The sequence below is a fragment of the Ambystoma mexicanum genome, chromosome 5p (genome assembly GCF_040938575.1).
Source record: "Ambystoma mexicanum isolate Mex_15411 chromosome 5p, UKY_AmexF1_1, whole genome shotgun sequence".
Lineage (NCBI taxonomy): Eukaryota > Metazoa > Chordata > Amphibia > Caudata > Ambystomatidae > Ambystoma > Ambystoma mexicanum.
In genome coordinates, this window is record NC_090930.1 from 747,652,294 (window position 1) to 747,668,937 (window position 16,644).

The 16,644-nt window shown below is 45.4% G+C and overlaps 1 protein-coding gene across 3 annotated transcripts in view; it reads left to right on the forward strand.

Annotated features, from left to right (window-relative positions):
- The window catches only part of LOC138481164 (rho GTPase-activating protein 6-like), a 2,140,333-nt gene that overhangs the window by 1,956,714 nt on the left and 166,975 nt on the right, over positions 1-16,644 (forward strand). For all 3 annotated transcript variants that reach the window (XM_069613116.1, XM_069613117.1, XM_069613115.1), the window contains one exon: positions 6,310-6,566. In XM_069613116.1, the coding sequence (XP_069469217.1) occupies positions 6,310-6,566 (257 nt within the window). The remainder of the gene's footprint in view (positions 1-6,309; positions 6,567-16,644) is intronic.

Consider the following 16,644-nt stretch of genomic DNA (forward strand, 5'->3'; position numbering starts at 1 on the left):
GCCTGAATCATAGTAATTGCTGTCCTTTGTGTAAACGATCTGACTATCCGCGTTCATCGGTCTCCATCCGAGTCCAAACTGCACATCAGTCTTTTGGAGCTGAGAGCAATCAGGCTAGCACTGAAGGCTTTCCTGCCATCTGTACAGGGTAATAATGTCCTGATAATGATGGACAACACGGTAGCCATGCATTACCTCAACAAGAGAGGGGGTGTAGGGTCGCTACCACTTTGCAGAGAGGTGATGCAGCTCTGGTTCTGGGCAATTCAAGAAGGAATCTCCCTAGCGGCAGTTCATCTGGCCGGAGAGAACACTGCTGCAGACGCTCTGAGCAGGCAGAGCGCAGTCTCCCACGAGTGGGAAATAGCTCAGGAGTCCTTCAGAGGTCTTTGTCCTTTGGAGTACCCCTCAGTGGATCTGTTCATGACTGGTGCCAACCAGAAATGCAAGCTGCTGTAGGATTTCCTCCAGTCCCTGTCATTTCTCAAGTTCTCAGACAGTTAAGACTGTTCGGATCCCTATTGCTCCTAGTTGCTCCGGATTGGGCCATGAGATCGTGGTACCCGGATCTTCTGGAAATGGCCAGCTGTCCTGAGTCTTCCCCAAAGAGAGAATCTTCTCTCATGAGGGGAAGCTCAGGTTCTCCATCCAGAGGTCAAGATTCGCATCTCAACCTTTCAGAAATCATGCGTGAAGGTTACGATGCAAGGACTGGGACCTCCTGGGTGTCGTAATGGAGGTGTTGCTTTCAGCCAGGCGGCCAGCATCAAAGTCTCTGTACCATTGCTGTTGGAATAAGGTCTGCAACTGGTGCAGAAAAACTGTTAATCCTTTTCAGTGTTCAACTCCGGGTGTTCTGTGTGTTTTTTTTCTTTCTTAAACCCACAAGGGTCTTCAAGTGGGGACCATTAAAGGTTACCTAGCAGCGCTCTCAATCTTTAAGCGCTCATCCAAGGAATGATCTTATTTTAAGATCCCTTTGGTTACTCAATTTCTGAAAGGGCTCACAAATGTGTTCCCGCCTTCACCATTTCAGGTTCCTGTTTGGGACCTTAACTTGGTCTTAAAGTTTCTGATGCAAGCTCTTTTAGAACCATTGCACGCATGCCCTTTGAGCATGTTAACCTTTAAGACTCTTATGTTGGTTGCACTTACATCTGCAAGATAGAGTGAGCGAATTGCAGGCACTTTCTTCCAAGCCTCCCTTTACTGTATTACACAAGGACAGGGTTGTGTTGTCAGATCCGCCGTTCTATCTAAGGTAGTTTCGGACTTTCATTTGAGTCAGAAAATTGTGCTGCCTGCCTTCTATCCTCCTCCGCATCCCAGTAAGGAAGCGGAGAGGCTTCATAGGTTGGACCCTAGGAGAGCTTTGAGATTTTAGGTTTCCAGAATGTCCAAGGTGACAGTGGATGACCAGCTCTTTGTGGGGTATACCGGACACAAACTAGGCCAGGTTGTGTCTAAACAGACCTTGTCTAGTTGGATTATCCTCCCTATTTCTGAGTGCTATACTTTGGTAGGCAAGGTCCCTCCAGAGGGTTTGCGTTCGCATTCAACCAGAGGCACGGCTAAATCGTCAGCCCTGCAGATGTGGTGCTGCAACATGGTCTTCGATGCACAAGTTTACCAAGCATTATTCCCTTGATACTTACCATGCTCAAGATGTGCCGTTTGATAAGCCAAGCCTTTATTCTTCCCTTTAATTTCCAATCTTGCTAAATTCTTCAACCTCCTCCAATTATGGATACTGCTTTGGGGGTCTGTCAAAGATGAGGAATATGTTGGAAGAACATCCGGTCGAAAGAACGTTTCCAGGGGCAAGTAACTTGTTCTTCGAATGGATGGTGTCCTCCAACGTATTCCTCATCGCCCTCCCAACCTACCCCTCTGTAGAATTTCCCATGCTATTAGAGCTTTCGTTCCAACAAGGCTAAGTATGGTCAGGCCCGCCTGATTTGTGGCCACTTCTGCTACATGAGGAGGGGAGAAACACAAGAACTGGGTGTTAAGGGCGCCGTGAGTGTTACTTATAGCATCCAATGACGTCACTCTCGATGGGGGCCTTCAAGGGATATCGACCCAACGCCATTAATGCAGGGTGCCCTCTGCCAAAGAATACTACTGTGGACACTTCATGTCAAAGATGAGGAATACGTTGGAGGAACATCCAGTTGAAAGAATGTTACGAAGGGTGAGTAACTTGTCCATCTTTTCATGATGTGTATCTGTGTTAATGCAACAGCTGCTGAGCGCTGTGGTGATCCTGAAGATCAATGATGTGTTCCCTGCCAGGTTCAACTAATGTATGTATGCCTCTGAAGTCAATGAAATGTGTTGGGCAGTAGTGACATTATTAGATGCACCAATTGGCCATGCAGTGATCTTGCTGGGATTCGAATAGAGCCACATCCTACTGAGCCATTATGCATGGTTTCTTTTCTGGAAGTCATTGTTCAACTTGTCTGACCTAGGTAAGCACATATATTGAGGTTGGGCCTAATCGCTTTAGATCTGCCCTGGGTGTAAACACATTGATTTTACCTTCTGTTTGCATACAGAGACAATCGGCAATGGCAACAGCCACAGCAGGTGACTTTTAAAAAAATGGCCTTTACCACACCATCAATGATGTTGAAGTATTGCATCTAGATGTTGAGGGCACTTGAAAAATGCACACTAGCGATCAATCATCCACTTACGTGGGACTGGTAGTAACCCTACATTGTCGCATGTAGTTCTCATTCCTGAGGTTACAGGAAGCCTAGGATTCCGCAGCTACACCGACAGTCCATGTCGCAGAGCATGGATGATACGGAGCTGGCACATTTTGTAGAATGCAGTTTTGCACCGAAAATGTCTGCGTCCACATAGGTGAACATGCAGCTATAAGGTTATGCATAATGTTAGAACTGACCCAAATGCATAATAACGTATAAAATGTCCCTCATTTATATCTGAAAAGAATGTCTAGTCCTAACCTTCTGCTTGGTCGTAGTTCAAGACATTCCACACTTCTCGCTTGGACAGTACCTTTGCTGCAGCATCACCCTTCATCCGGTCCAGCATAACACGTCCATTAGTGCAAATTATTATTTTTCCCCTTCTTAAACAAGGCTATCAAAATCCCTGTGTACCTAAAACCTAATTTGCTCCTCACTTTGGACATATGAATATTCCAATTCCATGGGCTCCCAAAGCACCCCTTCTTTGGCCGCTTGGGTTTCTCTTGATGAACGTCCCATAGCATGTAAATAATATGCTAACTTTTCTTTTCTGCCTTTTTAGGAAGCAATAAGCTTTGAAGCTAGAGAACCATGCACCTATCTCGTTCCCCCTTGAAAGGATAATGTTTCTCCGTTCTGGAGAGCGCAGCCTCAGAGTGTTGCATGCTGCTGCTTTTATCAGGCATTAATGCAACGTATTGGATCTAGAGACACCCCCACTGGCCTATGCTTTGAAAGCGTTCACCCTACAGTGTTTTCCCACTACTTCTACCCGTCCATGTCGTTTTGCTCACTGCGTGGTGTTCACACCAGCAATCCGAAGGTCCTCTTTTATGAAAAAAAGGTTTTCAGCTCCCTTTTCAATTATAACCTCTTCCTACTCCCAATTTGTTCCATGGGTGTAGTATCGTGTTGTGCCTCTGTGGAAGTACACCGTGACAAAATCCTTAATTTACTCACCTCCCTCCTTGCTTTACAGAACCACCAGAGCGCCAAGAGACCAGGCAGGTGGCAACAGTGTGTGGTATTAGAACCTTTACCATAAAATATCACGGCATCTGTTCACTAACGCATGGGAGTACCTGGAACTTATGTCTCAACCCAATCGGATGGCTTGCATAAGGGTAATGGCATACATCTGTTTCTACATATGGAGCAGCTAAAGGACTGGCTGGCCATTCTGTGAGGTGAGGGAGCTACAGTAAAAAAATGAATCATCTTGATTCATCCCTTTCCGTTGGCATGCTCCTCACGTGGGGCTTCTCCAGTAAGCTTTGCATGTTGGATCCGCCTTACGCACGTTTCTCCACGTGGATCTTTGCCAGTGCCATGTTTGAGGGACCCCGATGGTGAGGTTGGGGGAGGCTCCTTACACAAAATGGCGTAGATTCACAAGGGTTTTTTCAGTCATAATCCAGATGTACACATCTAAAAAGTTGTCGTTTACACACGCGAACACATGACAGTACTGGTATATATGCACAGTGAATGCACAACATGTGTATACTACATACATGCCCTAGAAAGCATTCCTCAGGAAGCGCCATATGTTGGGATGCAGGCTCTACTTGTAGTGAATGCAGAGAAAATCCAAGTGGTACACGATTGGGTGGAGTTTATACACATCTGCCATTTCATTGCCTGTTCCACTTATTTCCCTCGCTGGTAGTGCTCATGCCAGCCATTATCAGTATTTTATATCGACTGCCCCCCTAATCAACAGATTTGGATGGATGGCGTCTGGTTTTCTTGCACCTTCAAAAAAACAGGTGCAATCTGTGCAAAACGGTGTTTTTGCAATGGCGCCATCTCCTACCTGTGCGCGCACACACAGCAAGGATCGTGGTGAAACGTACGAAAAGCAGTGGAACTGTTCCCTGCCGGCCTGCCCCTGCTCCCCACAAACCCCATTGCCACGCCTCCTACCACGCGCAATCAAAGATCCCAAACATACACCCCTGCTATGTTGGGAATGTTCAGTGCCGGTCACTGAAGTGCAAGTTTCAACTTCTTCTAACCCTTTTATCTTAAAACGAAACCGTTCTGGAACAGTTTATTGTTCAAATAAAAGTATAGGAACAGTAAAACTTTTTAAAAGTAGAGGAGCACCGCTCCCTCCCTCTTCGACCACTGAGTAAGTCTTCTCCTGGAATGATCCCATGCAGTCTGTGAAGGTTGCGGAAACCCAGTGGGATGCAGTGTTTCCACCACATGCATGTACTCGTGATCTTTCTCAGTCTTGTACGAAGACCGATCAAATTTCCCAGAAAAAGCCACTGCTCCCACAGAGGCATGACCTGCCAGTGTGGGCTAGTTTTCTGATCAAAGTAGGCCATTTTGAATTAGTTTTGACGAGCGTTACACAACACATTCTTTCAAATGGAAAATTCACATTACATTTTTCCAACAAAAAAAACTCCTCCTTGGCTACTACTCAGTCAAAAAAAGAATGAATTGCCATTTGCAGTTGTGGGCATCTTTTTCATTTGTGCCCGGGCCACTTGTAGTCTCCACTGTGGCCCTGTCCACCACAGACCCCAAAAAGAGGCGCATGAAAATCCTAAATTATGTGGGAATTTATTTGCTTTATTTTAGCACTTTTTTTTACACCCACATAATTTGGGTCCACCTGTTGCAGTAACGGGGCAAAGGCTTTCCAACGTGTGCAATTACGTTGGCATGTTTGTAGAACCTGGCAGCATAAACATTTTTTAAATTTATTCTCCTTCTTTGATATTTTGATATAAGGTGATTTATGTTTACTTTTACTGTAATTCTACTATTCTCTTTCTGGTTAATTTATATATTTAACGTTGTTCTTTCTTGTTAGGAATATGTTTAATGAAATCATAATAGCATTTTAGTTTTGTAATTGTTATTGATTTATGATATGTGATAGCTTATGTTACGCTATAACACATTAATAAATAAATTTGCAGAAGTTTTTAAAGAAAGATGATTATATGTCCTGCCTATGAGTAAAACACATACTGTTTGCACTGCACACTCGTATGAATACCGAGTTAGGAGCATGTGTTCTCTCTTTGAGAATCACTACTCCACCCAGATGCATGCCACATGTTTCTTATTGAATCAGGCCAGGAGGATAGCTCAGGGGCAACGCCTTTGTCATGGAAGCAAGACAATGCAGAGCCGCACAGGTTTGAATCCCGGTCCCAAGCTTAGAGACTGGTCCCTGGTATTAAGTCTGTAATAAAAGATGAATTCTCTCAACTTAATTTCATGTTCACACTCAGTTTGCACCTACAGATAAATAATGAAGCTAAATCCGTACTTTGATAAATGAAGCCCTGTGTGCCCCTGTATGAGAATCCAGCCTCGTTCCCTGAAAACAGAGGACATCTCGTGTTTTGCTTCAACACGAAGCTAGATCTATAATTGTGTGATGATTTTAGCTCAAGAACATTGGATGGGAGAGAGAATTTCAATGTGCGTGCATTGTGTCCTTAGTTTTGGCTAACTTGATGAATAAAGCACTCGAACTGAGTCCATTTTGAAACTGTTACGATGGTACTAAGCACGGTGCAAGAACCCCACTCATAGTTCTTGTTTCCCTCCCCAGAATCTCCCCCGAAGGCCTTTGGTATTGCTTTGTCCCAGGTGATTGCCAATGACCGTGCCCACAAGCAGAAGCAGGAAGCCGTGAAGGAGAGCCGCCGGGACTGCCTGGAAGTGGAGGCCACTGTGATCCGCTTCCTGGCTCAGAAGCAGAAGAAGAGCCCCGCAGACAGGAACTCCCTGATGGGCTCATCCTTGGAGTTCAGCGATGAGCCGCTTTCCCCGACCTTCCTGGACAACATGGCTCGTGCGAGACGAAGGGTGAGCAAGCAAACAGGACTCTGTATGTAGAATTGTGCGTCAAGAAGCACAAGTTATTTCATGTAAATAAATCCAGTTTTCATTTAACCTCTCTAACTGGTTGAGAGCTGAATGCTGATTTTGTACTTTATAATTGTGATTTCTATTGTACCACGCTACATACACGGGTGTGCTCTTACTGGACATTTTCTTTGCACCCTTAATGTGTACCTCAGCTGGACACTGAAGAAAGGAGTATCCTTACACAGGACTTCCTCTAAAGTACACATGACCAGACATGTAATTTTCAACAGATGTCTGTACTTAAGAGAACATGTGCAAATGTTTTTGATAATCCACCGAATATCGGAGTAAAAACAAATACAATTTGAGTAATCCAAATACTGTACTCGATATTGGGCTGGTAGGCTTTAGGGTCTTCCAGCATCGGCTTGTCAAGTGCAGATGGATGCTAACACTGCAGCTCAAATAGCTGTGGTTAGGGTCAGAGGTATGATGGCTTTTGAGTGTGACCAGATTGTATGGATCAGTGACTTTGTCAGAGGGAAATGGCAAGATGAGAACGAGTGCTTTGCCAAACGTTAGTGCTTTTGGGAAATCCCTTCTGTTGTTAACATGGACGAGTCTTTTAAAAAGAGATGCAGTCTTCGGCCTTTTTCTGTCAGGATGCTAGGTGTGCAGATCCACTCTTAGGAGGCAATTATACAACCACAACATCATTCCTAGACGGAATCGCCCCATTACCACAGGTGGTCCTGAATTATTTAGGCCACCCCAGATTACCAATGTGTTTTTCCTTTTTCCAGCAGCACACTTTCAATTAACCCTTCCATTGACTGGTTGTTTGGGACCCCCTGCTTTTCAGCCAACTGTTGCTAGTGCAGAGCATGAAGGCATACCTTCTCCCGTCAAGTTACAGTGGTGGGTGTGACGAAATGACCACTGCTCTACAGGGATGACGAGTGTTTTCTAAACTCCTACTCAAGCCCACACTACTACTTACCCAGAATAAAGGTGAAAAGGGCAACCCGAGGATTGTACCGCATGCACGTCTTGTGGCCCTTTAGACCGAGGGCTGGCTAAACTCTACAGGCTGAGTGTGAGCTTGCAAAGAAGCATCCAAACCACAATAGTACTGTTGTACCAAGCATTGTCCATCCGAGGTTCTATAAAAATAGGAGTCTTTAATTAAACTAGAAATACTAAAACACTAAACTCTACCAATGCACCCCTGCAAGAAAAGACAATGAGTATGCAGAATTTAAGGTGAAAGAGGGTGCTCCAGGTCTGAAAACAGGGATAGACCGGCAATAATCTCTGCAGCAATGTTCTAGTTCAAAAGGACATGATGGAAATGTAAGGTATGGGGCCTTTAATTAAGTTCCATGGCATGTGATGTCCTTCATACACTCAATGCTGTATGTGTCTCCTGTCTCACAGGAATGAGGGCACACTCTGAATGCGTTTGACTCTCGAGTCTCGATAACTCTCCTAACTCGCATTTTCACTGAGGTGGAGGCTCAGCCTGCATTTTTACATTTATCTCGGGAGACAGAACTCCAACATGGGAGGAGTTGACTGATGCGCTTCTCGAGGCTTAGTGGCTTTACATGGTGGTATTGGTTGCCAAACGTACCCAAATCTCAATAGAGCATACTAAGCTATTCCCACAGGGTAAACTCTCTAGCATCCTGAAATATTAGTTTGTGTGTTAGCAGAGGTAAATGTCCATATTTACGGGCCCTCTCCTTAGACAAGCGAGTGCTGCACCACTTAACGAAAAGAGGACGAAGAGACTAAAGTCTCGGTGAGTGTTATAATTCCAATCCTATCCAAAGGAAATCCTTCCAGAAGTAGGATGCCTGTTTCTCAAATATCGAGTTTACTCTTCAGCACCCAAAATATGACACCAAACTAAATAGACGAAAGTCATTTTTGGGGGTATTTATTTTTGGGTTCTTCGATTTAGAAAAAATGGGAAAAAAATGTTGATCTTGTATACTTTTTTAAGGGATGGAAGAAGAAAATGAAAACTGAAATAGCAGCCGCCCAGAACTAAATCAAGACAGCAATTATTTACAGAGATCCTCTGCACACACTATCGGAGCAAAACTCATTTTTAAATGGCTCAGGTTGGTGGGTCTCAAAATTATGCTGTGCACTGGCCACTACCACCAATTCATGCTGGCTGAACGTGTGCCCCGCACTAGGAACAATGTCAGCATCTTCTGGGCAAAGTTATCAATGATACTTCACTCCAGGACATTGACCCAGTTTCCACATTCCCTGGCATGGCACCTGGAATTGGCCTGGCACTTCTGTGGGTAGGTGACAACCCTTCACTGCTCGGGAAGCACCTGCTCACTGCTGGTACAAGCCTATGCTTTCCCCAGTGCACTCCTGTTGCAGCATCATCGCCATTACTTTTATGGGGTTCTGATCATTGGAATTTGTTGTACGCATCTGATTGCCTGTGTCGAATATGGCTCTGGAGGCCTGTGCTACCCAGTGGAGGAGGATGATGATCTCTAACCCACTCAAACAGACTTTGAACCCGGGCCAAAGGTGCACACCACAGATTGAGTCTCTAAAACCCCATCAGGCAACCCACAGTATTTCCAGGCGCAAGAGGGTGGTGGCAAAGGGGGAGAGCTCTCATTCTGCTCTCCTTGCATATTTGGAAGAAATTCTGGGCCTTCCTTGAACACTCACAGGAGTTTGTGCCTCTTCCTGACCACAGCAATACTGACTTTGCTCCTCGCCCCTACAGTACTGACTGTGCCACCTCTGGGCCAGTGTCACCGCCATTCCCACCAAACCCCCTTTCTACCCAAGAAGTGCCCTTATCACCACCAATCCCACCAACCTAGTCTGCAGCAGTAACATCTGCTGGAAGAGTCAGATTGTGCAACAGACTCTGCGAATGCTTAGAATCAGTGCAGCGTCTTCTGATTCAAAGCAGGAGAATAAGGGACCCCTGACCACTGGACCAAGCTCGCACTACGCCTCCTGCACAGACAGCACTACATCATGCTTGTCCCCCTGCATTCCTGCCCTTTTTACAAACGAAAAAGAGGCTGACCTAAACAAAATGAAAATACAAGCTTTTTCTGTAAGAGAAAAATGAAGGTTTCTCAATTAAAATAAATTGTTAAAACATCAGTTTCCCATAACGAAAAAACTGGCCTCCCAAATAAACTGTCTTCCAAGTAAGAGCAAAAATAAGTCGGCCCAACTTGAGTTACAAAGTTTTAAATTTTAAATCTGAACATAAACAAAATAGCTTGCCAAATAAACTCCTCATTGCCTGGCAGGTAAGAAAACTAAAATAAGGGTTTCCTAGGTAAAATAAAATTGTTTTTCAAACACAAATGACAGTCTTCAAAGGAAAAAATAAATCCTACCTACACAAAAATCTCTATTAGATTCCTGATGTGGATCAGCCCTGCCTCCGCTTCCAGCAGTCAAGCAAAACTCAGAGGAAACCGGAACTTGCTGGTTCTCTATATAGGTTCTGTAACGTTACAAAGGTACGAGACTGACACAATAGTGGCATGGTGTTTGGCAAAGACTTTTATTAGATGAAAATGAAGAAGGAAAAACCTTAACTATCCCTGATACTAAGAGGAGTTTCCCTACCTCAACTAAAATACTACAGAACCTGTCAGGATGTCCAAAGTAAAAGGTCCCACTGTCCTGTGTCAAAATTCTATTTCATTCCCTTACTCTTTGAGCTAAACTAACTGGTGGTTTTTCAGTGGCTCCACTTTGAGACTGTGGTCTGAGGGTATGACTCTCTTCCTCGGGTTATAGTGTTGCTTATAAACAACATAAAGTTCCAAGTTTCTCCAACACAGATCACAAGAAATGTTCCTTCTTTATCATAGTTGTCTTCACTATGATATCTTTGACATATCTGCTTCTTCCGCCCTCTGGCCTGGGGGGTGCCTCCTTCCCCTCTGGTCCCAGTTCGTGGGGTCGGGGGATGACTCCCTCTATAATGTCTCTCAGCTCCTTCCACTGCCAAGAGAATGCCTCCCTTCTCTTGACTTGTCACAGTGTTCACAAACACACTAGGGGGCATGACTCCCTTCCCCTGGTTCTCTTAGCTTCTTGCACTGCTAAGAGAATGCCTCCCTTCTCTTGTCTCCTCAGATAGTTTAACAACTGGTGGGGGAATGTGGCCCCTCCCCTGACCACCTTCAGGCTTCTCGGGTAGTTTGACAGTTGGTGGGGGAATGGCTCCCGTCCACTGGCCTTCAAGCTTCTCAGGCAGTCTGACAATTGGTGGGGGAATGTATCCATTCCTCTGGCCTTTCTCAGGCTTTGTGGTTGTCAAACTCGGTTCACTAACCTGCCCGGTACTGACACAAGTAGGAGGCTCCTTTTCCTTGTATCTGAATTATGGGTCCCGACCCGGTTTATTTCTCTCATGGACTTGCATGTCTTACCCGTTTCAGGATTTGCCCAGGTAAGGCCTTCACCCCTTTTTTGTAATTATTACATACAGGTTCAACAAACCGCACTTCAATTAACCCACTTAAATGGGGGTTGGGGAGGGGGATGGAGGGGGGGAAATCCTCAGGTAATATAGGTAATGCCCTTTCTGTGCCCAGGCTGCTAGCCTCTGCTCTAAAAGTCAGCAGAATATTCAAACAATGTATAAATAATACGAATAAGGTGCGTGTCCCCATCTCCCTTTTACCTTTCCCTTTCTTTTGTTTTTCTAGCAATTGATATACACACAACTGCACTAATTGTGTATCTTATGTGAATATATTCACAGTCGTGTTTCTAATTCTTTTACCATTCATTGGAATTGCCTTCCCAATTGACATGGGAACACATGCTTATTTATTGATTATGTATGTTCATTATACAAATCATGGTTTTGATTGTGATACAACAATCATAAATGTGTTTCTACATTTCATATTTCATAACAAATGCTAACAATTGTATTGACTCAGTTTTGAGAAAGACCCAGATGAAACACGTGTCAGCTGACCAACTTAAATTAATTAAATCATTTTGTGATACATTTTGGAAATCACAATTGCTCTATTGTACTTAACGCAAGATATCCGGGGTACAATCCTTACTAGTCAATACATGTTCTGTAGGCTGCAGATCCACATTATCCAAACCTTGATGTAATATACACTACGTATGTAATAGAGATTGCCCATGCGACTAGCGCAGGAAGTCTTGATTCTATTAAAGACACGGAGGCGAGCATTATGCTTTAACTTCTTTAATTACTGCTAAACACAGCTTTTAAAATCTTTCTTTTGTTTCAATGTATTTCATTTTTTTCTGTTCATACGAGTTACAAAAAAAAAATATCATAGCCTTAACGCGGCTAAACTACATCCCCCATGAGGCTCTTCAATATGGTAGTCCAGTAGCCTCTCTCTCACTGTCCAATCAGGCAATCCCTTCTACCATAAGTCACTGCCTCTCTGGGTCCCTTCCTCTTCTTTTGCAGCTCGCCTTTACTGAACAAATGTCTAAAATCCAACTGCACTCTCGCATAATCCAACTGAGTCTGTCCTTTCTATTCTTGGTGGTCGTATTCTAACTCCGCAGCACTGCTGCCTTCGTACACTAATCTCGGTGATTCTTTTGCTCCTCACCTATGCAAAAAGAGAAATGTGCACGTTAGGGAGGGGAATACGATTTATCATGTTATAATCAAGCATTTACATACATTTGCTGTGAGATGTATTACAGTTCATACTATGCCCCTTACAGCCGTATTCCCTTAGGGTGGGATAATGCTTGCCTCTGTGTCTTTAATAGAATGAAGACTTCCTGCGCTAGTCGCATGGGCAATCTTTATTCTATGACAAGACAGGAGGCGAGCATTATGCTTGTTCAAAGCTTTCTACAACAGCAGCTGCTATATTATACTGGTTTGAAATAAAAAGTCTTAAAGACTGAATCGCTCGACCAGTCTGCTGCTTTCATGATCTCTTGCAGCGGAACTCCGACTGCAAAAGCTCGTGAAGCCATGGCACCTCTGGTAGAGTGCGCTCCAAATTTAGACGTGTCTATACCTGCCAATTCCATCACTTCCTATACCCTTCTACCAATAGTAGCTGACATAACTGCTTTGTATGGTTTTATACGCGCTATAAGCAACTGGCTAACCCCCTTCGGTCTAACCGCTGCTGTCGCTGCTTCATAACTTTATACAATTCGCCACACACAATTTCTCATTATTCGGCCAGTATGGGTATGAGATCACTTTAGAATTGTTCTTAAGGCTATCCCTTCCGGGTAATACATCTTCCTGTCTATCTCTAGGGCTTTAACGTCTGAAACTCTTCTACAGGACACTAAGCAAAGGATTGTAGCTAGCTTGCCTGAAAGTTGTTTATCTGACATAAAGCTGTTACTCGGCCACTGCTCGAACAGATGTATGACTTTTTGGACATCCCATAACGATGAGTACTTGGGCGTAGGAGGTTTGCTCATCTTTACACCCTTTAGCAATCGGGACACCGCTGGGTGTTCCCCTACTGGTGTTCCGTCCACTAGCTCGTGTCCAGCAGAGATCGCTGACCTATATACTCCTACAGTCCTGAACGCCCTCCCTGTAGACGGGAGGCTGGCTAGGAAATTCACCACTTGGACTACAGGTACTGAAATGGGAGATATACTCCTCCCCCTGCACCATAAATCCCAGGCTTGCCACGCAGAATTGTAGCTCCTGATCGTAGATGGGGCCCATGATAGATTGATAAGCCTTGTAGCGTCTTCTGAAAGGCCTGGCAAGCGCCATCTATGCCTGAAATTCTGCACGCTATCAGTGTTAAGGATTGATCCTCTATCAGAGGGTGAGGGGCTCCTGCTGGATCGGTCAGCAGGTCTTGTCTGTATGCAATCTTCAGTGGAAAATCCGTAGAAAGTTCCATCAGAACTGGAAACCAGGCTTGCGACTTCCACTCTGGCGTCACTATCACTATCTGAGCTTCGTCTCTGCGCACTTTTGCTAGTACCCTCGCCAGCATCGCAAAGGGGGGAAAGGCATAGTGTGTATGCAACCCCCAATGATGCATGAATGCATCCGTCCCCTGGGCTCCCTGGTCCAGCTTCCAGCTGAAGTAATCCGGCAGCTGTGTGTTTAGCCTCGAGGCGAACAGGTCCATCTGCAAGGGCCCCCATCTTGCTTCCAACTTCTTGAATATGTCTGTGTAGTTTCCAGTCGCTGTAATCTTCTAGGTGTCGGGAGTTCCAGTCTGCCACTGAGTTCAGGGCCCCTGGGAGATACTCTGCTTTGACTGTAATCTTCTTCTGTAGGCAGTCGTGCCAGAAATCTTTTGCCAATTCCACTAACATCCTGGACCTGGTACCTCCCAGCTTGTTTATATACCTTACTGCAGATATATTGTCCATCTTGAGAAGGATGCTGCAGTGCGCTTTGTCTCTGGTAAACGCTCTTACTGCGAAAGACCCCGCTAGTAATTCTAGGCAATTGATATGTAGTTCCAATTCTTCTTTTGACCATTTTCCGCCTGTTTCTATGTCGCCGCATCGCGCTCCCCAGCCGGACCTGCTGGCGTCTGACTCTATAACTAACCCTGTTATGTCTCCGAAGATGGCGCGGCCGTTCCAGTCTTCCATATTGTGGAGCCACCAGGTGAGTTCTGATTTGCTTTCTTCGTCTAGGGGAACTAGTCGATGGTATCTCCAGCCTTTCATTAGGTACTTGATCTTCAGCCTCTGAAGAGCTCGATAATGTAACGGGCCAGGAAACATTGCTTGTATGGATGTTGCTAACAGACCTACTATCCTGGCTAGATAACGAAGAGAGATCAGTGGTTTCTTGAGTGCTCTTCTCAGATCTTTCTTGATAGCTCTCATTTTTTGAGTTGGCAATTCCAAGGTAGCTTTCTTTGTATCTATACTGAAACCCAAGAACTCTACCCGCTTGGTCGGCGTAAGCTCTGATTTGTCTTTGTTCACTAGGAATCCTAGGCTGGAAATTGGCTCTATCGCCCATTGAATCTGCTTCTGTAAGCGATCTTTGTTTTCGGCCATAAATGGGATGTCGTCCAGGTAGACAATCATCCGACACCCTTGTTCCCGAAGTGCTGTCGCGATGGGCCTCATAATCTTGGTGAACGCCCATGGTGCTGACGCCAGACCGAACGGTAGGCATCTGAATTGCCAGAGTTTATCTCTCCACCTGAATCTTAGAAAGGGTCAACAGTGGGATGCTATCGGAACTGTGAGGTAAGCGTCTTTCAGATCTAGGCACGCAAGCCAATCCCCCTTTCTGAGTAAGTCTCCTAGTAGATGGATTCCCTCCATCTTGAAGTGCTTGTACACTAACCAGCTGTTGAGTTCTTTCAGATTGATTACTGGACGAACTTTGTCCTTGCGATGGACTAGGAACATATTGCTCAGGAAGGATTGGCCGCTCCCTGTAGCCTTCTCTATCGCGTTTTTCCGCTCAAGATCCTGGATCTCTGCGTCTAATAAATCTTCTTCGACCTGTCATTTGAATTCTGTGAGGGGGGTGATCTTGCAATGGATGATCTAGGAACTGTAGAATGAAGCCTTGTATGGTCTGAATGACCCATACATCTGACAATAGATCGTGCCAGTTGTGCAAATAAAGCATTGTCCTGCCCCCCACAGGAGGATAGGTCGCTGCGCATTCTCTCACCAGTGTTATTGTTCTGGTGCCGGTAGTATCCGCGTCCCCGACGTCCCAGAGAACCTCGTCCTCTGTTCGGGAAAAAGGCGTCTTGTTGTCAGGTCTCCCAATACTGGGCTCTGGGGCCTTGTGATCTTCTGTTATTGAATCGGCCGGTCAAGCGGCCTCTATATCGACTGGCTCCTGAAAAAACTCTCCCCGGGAATACCTTCCTAATGGAGTCTTGCGCTTTCTCCAGCGCTGTGTATGTCCCGATGAATCTGTTCATCTCTTTCACAAATGTGTCTCCGAACAGGAGCCCTTGGGCGCTTTCCCCGGCTTCGTAAGATGCCAGGTCTCCTAGTTTGTTATCAATCTTCAGTAAAGTCGATCTGCGTCGCTCTGAAGATATTGCGCAGTTTGCGTTGCCCAGCATGCAGACTGCTCTTTGCGCCCAATCTGCTAATATAAGTGGGTCGACTGGCTCTCCAAGTGTCTTTAGCCCTCTCGGCTAAATCCATTATCTTCGCTATGGGTCCAGTTAGGTCCAACAGTTTATCCTGGCACGTCTTCCACGCCCTATCCATGCCTTTTCTGGTGTCCTTCCCTTCCTTTGTTATGAAGGTTAGCATTTTTGTGTCGAGCTCGGGTTTATCTGCTACTTTCTCGGTCAGCTCTGGTCTCGGACACTCAGCTTTAAGTCTGAATCTAATATCTTTCTCCATAGGCTTTCTCATTTTCTGGGACATATACAGGGCTACTCTTGGTGATGGGGTCCAGTCCGTTGATGTGGGGTGCCTTATTGTGTCCGGTTCAAACATGTCTGACATGTCTTCTTCATCCAGAGGGGCCTCCACACCGCTGGCTTTAGGCTCGCTTGTACTCTTCTGCGAGACTACGCTCACTTTGCTTATGCTCCGATCATCATCCTCTCCCCGTTCCTGATCCAAAATGCTCTGAGGATGATGAGGTATCCCCTATATTTTTCGTCCCTGGGGTACGAGGTTGGGCAAGGCTGTCTTTCTAAGAAAGGTGCTTTTTAGCCTATTGAAAGCATCAGCCACCTCTAGGGACTTATCCTTCCCTGTATCTGAGCCCGGGGGAGTAGAAGAGCGTTTCCTCTTCCCGGCCGCTTTCTTCCCCTTCTCACCTTGTCTCAGAGGCTCTTTTGTGGAGGTTCCCTCACCAGTGTCGTCGAGCGTGCCAGCTTTGTTGCCCAGTATTCCTTCCAGCACTAATAGCCTGTCTTGTAGAGGCTTGACTCCTAGTGCTACGGCTTGAACCAATGAGTCGCCTAGCACTTTCTTGAAGCTATAGGAGAGGTCTATATCTTCTCCTATGTATTCCACCTCTTGCTCTGGTTCTGTCACTCCCTTCACCCCAAGCCTCATTATCCATGCTGTACGCCATGGTATTGTGTGCCTCACAGAG